At 40.7% G+C, this 8,169-nt stretch overlaps 1 protein-coding gene across 1 annotated transcript; it reads left to right on the top strand.

Moving 5' to 3' along the window:
• Positions 1–280: 280 nt before the first annotated feature.
• Positions 281–7,701, top strand: LOC122003521 (transcriptional regulator STERILE APETALA-like). Its single transcript, XM_042558632.1, has 2 exons — positions 281–514; positions 6,574–7,701. Exons 1-2 carry the CDS (start codon positions 281–283, stop codon positions 7,699–7,701), a joined length of 1,362 nt encoding a protein of 453 aa, XP_042414566.1.
• The last annotated feature ends 468 nt before the right edge of the window (positions 7,702–8,169 follow it).

An 8,169-nucleotide genomic window follows, 5' to 3' on the forward strand; every position in this document is an offset into this window, starting at 1 on the left:
ACAAAAGATACAGTTACATGCTTATACACTTATTCTTCCAAGTTCAAATGCAGATGACATATCACCGATAAGTATTTTATAACGTGCTAGGACATATTTAAAAAAACGGGAAGGTAAATACCATCCGATAAATAACTATGAGTCCCTATAAAAAGGTGCGTGGTCGACGCTTGCCTAACCCCACGACACCCCGTTGCATCGACTCCTCGCGCCTTCCCTCTCCTTTCAATTTCGTCGCGTCAGCTTTTAGCTCGAAGTTCGATCCGCAGATCTTGCACCGATGTCATCGGGGTCGCCACCGCAGCGCCATGGCAAGGGGGGTGGAGAGGAAGGTGCCTCCGCATCCCGCCTCGGTGGCCGCCGCACCGACTACCCTTCGTCGTCGCGGCAGCGATCCGCCGACGTGGTCTGGCCGGAGCACTTCGTCGAATCCGTCGCCGCTCATGTCGCCGATGATGCTGCCCGATCCTCCGGCAGACTCTTTGCGGCGCCTGCCGTCGTCGCCATGTTCCAGGTTTCCAACCTCTTCCCTAACTCGATCGTTGTTTATGTTTTGTTATCGATATATATATTTTTATTTTTTATTTTTTGAAGCGTTTGGAGTTTTGAACTTATTACTGTCAGCGTACAATAGTTTTGAAAGAATGGACCCCAAATGAATATTCTATTGGAATGACCTAGCTCTGGTCGTGAGACGATGGAGAGGTTTCTTTGCCACGGAATGCTTTCGTGTTCAGGCGTCCATAAGTTATTTTTTTAGTTTGTGATACTTTCCTTTCCTTTCCTTTCCTTCGTTTGTGTATGTGGTTCCTCTTTGGTCGGTATTTATGGGGAGCAGTACCTCCCTATCTGCGCTGCGGAAGTAGAAAGATGAGTTGCTCCTGCTGATACTAAGCTCTGGTATCCACTACCCATGGCTACAAGCTGTTGTCCCGCCTTAACTTTTCGTCTGCATATCTTTTTTTTTCCTCCATTCTCTTTCTTCACAAACTTTTCGTCTGCATTTCTTCTTTCCTTTTTTTTTGTGTTCTCTTTCTTCACATTGTTGTTGATTCATTCAATGGCGGTCTTTCGCTGCTCGGCTTGCCCCTCACAGTGAATTTAATTTACAATGGGATTCGAGACTGCATCGCCTCTTCCACTACTCTCCTCTCCTCTGCCATTTGTTCATTATTATTGTTCTTGGCTACTCTCTTTATCTCTCTGTGGTGGTGTTCTGACGAAGGGGACTGAGCTGTAGAAGCAGGTGGAGGGGGGAGTTGGATGGGTAGCGTGTGGTGCTCTGTTAGTCTGTTGTTCTTTTGACCCTCTCTCTCTGCGCCCGCCTTTACTCGGCCTTGACCCATCCCCATCGCTGCTTTATGTACTCGTTCTGGTCTCGCTCTCTGAGGAAAGAAAACAAAAATAGACCGAGCTCGGGGATGGCACACACTGCATTGTGATGGGATTTGATGGGAGTAAGAAGCGGCAGGGTGAAGTGCGAAGGCGCTGCCGCGGGCGCCGTCAGCAGACGCGCGTCCCTTTCAGTTCCGTTGTAGTCCTTTTCTATTGGGCCAAGGGGAAGTAAGATACAAACACAGACCATCTTTTTCTGCCCATTTTTTTCCCGCCACTGTCCGGCTAATGCTCTGCATGCACCTTCATAGTATGCTAGACACTGATATCCCTCAGACCCTCGCTAAGACTATTATAATCGTCTTGATCGAATTCAAATTAATAAAAATAAATAAAAATCTGTTTTCCACCCTCAACCCGTAGATTTGAGGATTTAATATTTGCTTGCTGGTGTTGATTTGATTAAGAAGTAACAAGACGTGGGGGATTGGAGTGGTAGGCCATTTTTTATGGCGTTCATTGGAAATGAAAATGTGGGGGAAAGAATCTGCACGGGTTGCGCTTTTTCTCGCATGGGCTCGCGGACTAAACTTGCGCTGCTTCCGACTACTGGGATAGCTTGTTTCATTGCGCAGCATACTCGATCTCCCTCATCTCTCCGTGCTATCGCCCTTCCTGAGATCGAGACTACCATATGTTGCAGCAGGAGAATTCCCATTTTATCCTCTCATCTCCACAGTGCAGGCAGGGTATATCCTTTTGTATCTTGGTAAGCCATATCCGCCACTCTAAGCCCTTCTTAATTTATGATCCTGCTGTCTACTGAGATCAGTACTTCTTTAATATCTAACCTTGAAAGTGTGTTATCGCATCACATTTTATCCTCCTCATCTACTGTTTGTAGTGATGGGTTTAAGCACGTCTACATTTACAGAGAGGTCAATTATGTTTAATAGAGAATCAGTAGTCTTGTAGCCCGGTACACCATAGCTAGTTGATCTAAGTACCATCAAAAGCTCAGTGCACCAAGAAATCCAACTCCGTGGCGTGTTGTCGTTTAGTAATTTTACTTTTTTGTTGATGGGATGCAGTAATGCCCATCAGGAAAGCAATGATCACAATTGTGATCATCACAAACGAGAAATGGACTGAGATTGGACATTCCTTTGGTACCGTTTACATGAGATGTAGCCTCCATTTCTGGCCTGTGAATTCCGCGATCCGTGGGTGGTTAGGTTTGGCTTCCGTTCTCAGGGCATGTGTAGGTAGGAGTAGCGACGCGACGGAGCTCAGCATGCGTGACGATGTTCCACGGGAGCTCTAGGAAGCAAAACATCACATACCTTTTAGGCGATTCCATCACATCAGGTCTCTCCAAAGGATGAAATCAGCCGCGTACACTGACTAGGATTTTCAACTTACTGTGACCTGCACGCTATCAAGATAGGGTTGCTGGAACACCAATAGTGCAAGACCCGCAGCAAGTACGTCATGGCTTGCTGTGGGTTTAAACGTGGCCAAGGCAAGGCTGAAAGCTGCGCCCTATGTGCTTTCGATTTCATGTCCTGTTGAGAAGAGACAGTAGGGTGCAGTGGAGTTGAGGTGTTTTGAGGGGTGGGTGAACTCTGTTCTATTGAGGCATTCTGACAAGGAGTTGCAGAGGGGGATTCACGGGGTCCTATTATAACAGTGACAAATCGACGCAAGTAGCGAGTGGATTCTTCTTATGCAAAAAAAAAATAAAAAAAAAAAATAAAAAAAAAATAAAAGAAAATGTCTAATGAGCATTCCTTTCTTTGTCCTTGGCCTCTCTTGGTTCTTCTCTTTCCAGCGGCACGAACGGGAAAGATATTAAAAGCTGCTGCTACAGTGGCTACTGCCGCTGCCTGCGTTGATGCTCCCCCCTCCCCCATATTTAATCGCAAGCTACGCTGGACCTTGAAAGATGAGCTTCGTCTCTGGACCATATAGAGTAGAGTGGAGTGGAAGCAGAGGATCTGCTGGTTCAACGAGTGTTTTGGTTAGTTAAGTGAGGTCCAGCCAGCTTCGCTTCGTTTGCTGAAGCTTGCATGTACAGGGCGAGAGCCCCACGACCTTGAATGCGTAACTGATGTGCTTTATAGTCGGACTTCCTTTTTCTTTTTGCTTGTTCGGAGATCTAGAGAGATGTGCCTCTATATATGCATTTTGACCGAGTCCTAATTATATTTCCAATCCATCACATATATATCATCCCAAAGACATTGCCTAATTTAATTTTTTTTTCACTCTCTCTCCCCCTTTTTATATATATATATATATATATATATATATATATATAAAAGAAATGGCCAATTTTATTCTCCTATTCAAACATTCACCAAGGTCTAACTTTGCGTTAAAGAAATTAAACGCAGTTGTTGATATTCAGACTGATTCACATATATGAAGTTTTTTATTTTTATGATTATTATTTTTCTTCTCTTTTTGCATGAAAAAGAGTCTTCATCTGCATGACAAAGTCTGCAGTGGTTGGTAAAAAATGACGTTTATGTGATAAGGGATGGATTAATGTTAGCTTGACGAATGGTAAAGTAGGAATACTTTATTATGTAAGCTACTAGTGAAGTTTATTGGATAAAGTTTCTACTTGCAAACCCACTTGGTTGATAGAATTTATCAATAACTTGTATGATTTAATGCTTAATTTAAAATATTTGTCTAAATTAATAATAGTTGAATAATATGAACTTGTAAAGTTTCTTGTCTAAAACACTCCATGTGGCATAACTCATAAGGTTTGATGTCATAGTAAATTTCCTAATCAATAGCATATGAAGCTTAATGATAATGATACCTTTATGTTGATGATCCTTCCTAACACCTTTCTTATGCTTAGAATTAAACCACTTTGACACCATGCCCCGCATAGCCCAAAGTACTTGAGATATGTTAATAGCAACTCCCTCACCTAAACCTTTAAAGTGTATTTATTAATCAACTTCTAACCATTTTAGACTAAAATGACATGTAACAAAAACACTGTTGAAATTTACATTATTTATAAACATATGTATTTGTAATGTCAGATAAATTAAAGTACACATAAATGTTTATAGTCAGTTATATATATCAAATATTCAACAAAGCTTGATTAAATTCTAATATACAACAAAGAAAATTTTGGACATTAATACCAAAAGCTCATATGTTGTACAAAATTAATTAAGCCTGATCACTTGTAAATGTATATCCAAATTTATTTTAGGGGCTTGGAAAAATAAGGCCTAATTTTTTGTTTTCATTAAAACGTTCCTCTTTTCACTAAAATGGCTTCACATCTTTGTATTCTTTTTATGCCTTTTCATTTCAAAAACTTTTTCCCCAAATGTTTCATAACTGATTTTGCAATTGTTGTATCACTTGAGATATTATATACTTGTTTGATTCCTATACATTTTATTTTGGAGACAAACATCTTGATTTTGAAATCATCTTGTCATTTCATTTTTGCTTAAAATTCATTTTTGCTTAAAATTTCATTTTTGTATATGTTGGTCTCGTAAAATATACAGAATTAATAAAGTTTGATCACTTGAAAATGTATATCCAAAATTATTTTAAGGACTTGAAAATAAGAAGTTAGGGAATGGAAGAAGTTCAAAGATTTACATAAGAGATCAATTAGGATCCTTTTTGCAGGCCTTCTAAAATATTAAATGGAAGTGCTAATATTGAAATTAAAGCATAATATTATAACGTACATAAATGTATTCATCCATGTCAATTAAAGTTCAGGTGAAATGTTTATTAAAAAAAAGATATAAAAGAAGAAAACCAAAGTAACTACTGCTAAGGCATGAAAGTTACTCAAAGTTTTACATAACAGATCAATTAAAATTCATATTATAAGTTTTCAAAGTATTAAATAGAAGTACTGACGTTGAAATTAAAGCATAAATTTTAACGTATAAAAGTTTATTCATCCATGGCAATAACATTTCAGGTGAATCTTATTGTTCATGAAGAAAGATTATTGACTAATTAATTCAATAGTATACTAGTAAATGATACAGTACAATATCATAAGTTCAATAATATATAGATTAATATAAAAATAATACATACAAGTTCTCTACTTTGCATTTATTTAAACACTATAAATTCAATTAACAATGACCGATACAAGCAACCAAAGTTAGTTAAGTAAGACTTTTAGTTTACATTTGCCTGGAAGTTATTTTATGGGAGTATAATTGCAAATTTTTTGAAGCAAAGACCTATTATGTTTAATATGTATCTGTTAGAAACCCTCTACTCGCCATGCAATGTACTTTATGAACTTGTTTACTTTTACCTCTTTATATTTATTTCCTATTCATTTGTTTTGGTACACAAAATAATGATACACCTTAAATGTTTTAGTAAATAGACAATTAAGTTTTATTGAATTAAAAATTGCCATTTATTTATCATTGCCCTATTTATTATTGACTAATCCAAAGTAGATTAATTTTAGTGTACACAATTTTAAACAAGCTTTAACTAATCAGCAAATGAAATGCTACTGTTGTGTTATTAATAGTAATAACTAACAATCACTAATCAGCATGATTTGGTCAGCTGATGATCTTACTTTTTAAGATCAATGCTGTGGCAGTTATTAAATGTATTAATTGCTATGGAAAAACTTGAATGGCACACCTATTTCCAAATGCCACAAACGTTTCTAACTTAGTTTCTTGAAAAAAATAAGATTTAAAATATTTTCAGAAATTTAAATTATTGATATTTATTGATGAATTATTAACTCTTTTGTCAACTGGTGTAGTTAGTTACATAAGTAACACCATAAAATGCTGATAAGGATATATAATATTCAAGAAACTTAGCATATGTCCTGTGAGCTTTGAGTTTACTAAGTGAACTGTTCATGAGTAAGAACTCAAATTGACCTTAAATAATAATTACTTTGTGAATGCATCACGTCTGGTACTTTTAATTTACATATCCATGAATAATTTGTTTGTTTAATGATCATTCGATGTTCAATCAAACAATCACTAGTGTTTGATATCCTTTCTAAAATTTTCCAAGTTGTTTATTTTAAAATACTGGCGGGGTTGAGAAAATTTTCATCCCTATATTATAGTCAATGTAATAGAGAATAATTTAATTAATTTAAATATAAATCTCATTGGATGATAAGATTCATAGTGTATATTCCAAATAATTCATTCATGAGACAATATATCGCAGGTGTGTCCGACGTGGAGAGCCATCGCCGGATCGGAGTTCCTTTGGCAAGTCCTCTGCCGCCGCATCTGGTTCCGCCACCGCCGCTCTCTCCCTTCCTGGCGCGAGGAGTACATCCATTTCCACCGAACTGCCGCCAACTTCCGTGCCGGCCGCTACGTATATTCGTCCCTCCTCCCTCCTTCCGACGACCTATCCTGCCGTCGCCTCGCCCTCTCCGACCGTCATCTAGCCGCTGGCTTCCTAGACGGCTCCGTCCGCCTCTATGACGTCCCCTCCGGGCGTCTCCTTGCCACCTTTCGTGCAGACCCTCACCGCGACCGCCTAGGTCGCTTCTCCCAGGCAATCTCCGGACTCGTCCTGCTCGATGACCGGCTCGCCTTCGCCTCACAGGACGGCGACGTCCACGTGGCCGAACTTGGTTCCTCCGGAGCTCCCCCCAGGCGGGCGCTAGCCGGAAACCTAGTGGTGGACGGCACGATGGTGGATTTCACGGGGAACGCGCGGTGGTGGGTGGGCCTCTTCGCCGGTGCGCCCGGGCACTCGTGGCACGTGTGGGACGTGGCCACGGAACTGCTCGTGTTTGTCGGAGGGGGTCTGATGGATCATGCGGCCGTCGTCGGCTGGCATATGCTCACCGACGTGCTGAAGCCAGTGGTCGGCCGTGCGCGGATTCTGGAGCAGGGAGTCGTCGTCGGGTGCACGGTCTCTAGCATGGAAGTGCTCGATCTCAACGGCGTCACGGGAACCATTCTAAACCAGAGCGAGCACCGTCACGGCGCGCTGGTGGGCTCCTTCGACGCGTGCCACGGGCGGGTGTTGGTGGTTGACTCGCGGGGCGTGGCGGAGGTGAGGGAGGCGCCAGCGCTGACGGACGTGAGCCGGTTCACGGCGTTCCGGCGGTCAGAGCTCCAGCAAGGGGGGCCTAGCCTAGAAGGGTGCATGAACTGGGGCTACGCGCTGGTTTGCACCTCCAGAGGAGTCCAGGTCTGGGATTTCATCACCGGCCGGTACCTCTACATATTCCGGCAGCGGATAGGGATCGCTTCGGCCATGGTGGCCAGCAACAGATACGTGGTTGCATGGACAAACGATACTGGATTGCACCTCTGGGATTTCGGAGCATTGTGAGCTATTTGGGTGGACGACGATATCACAAAGAATGTCGATAAATCCGTTAACTTCATGAGCATTCGGGTGATTAGATGCTGCTTGGAAGATTAATTAGGGTATAATTATTTAGAACAGGAAGAGGGATTGGTGTGCGACCAGCGTTGCGATGGGAGAAAGACGATTAGGGTTAGTTTCTCCTGGGTAGGCGCATTTGTTATCAAGATGTGGCACTAATTCTTCTTCTCTGATATATTAAATTTTCCTAATCTGCTAGTTGAGCTCCATATGCTATCAATTAGCTCAGTGATCTATGTGGGGGAGATGGAAAATTGGGCAAAAAAATAATTTTAAAAAATATTTTAAAATTTTTTTATAAAAGAAATTTAATTGCTCGAAAATGTATAATATAAGTAATTGTTATAAGTAATTGTTAAATAATTTTTTTTATATAGAATAGTAATTGTTTACAGATGAAATATGATGTTG

The sequence above is a fragment of the Zingiber officinale genome, chromosome 1A (genome assembly GCF_018446385.1).
Source record: "Zingiber officinale cultivar Zhangliang chromosome 1A, Zo_v1.1, whole genome shotgun sequence".
NCBI classification, from domain to species: Eukaryota; Viridiplantae; Streptophyta; class Magnoliopsida; order Zingiberales; family Zingiberaceae; genus Zingiber; species Zingiber officinale.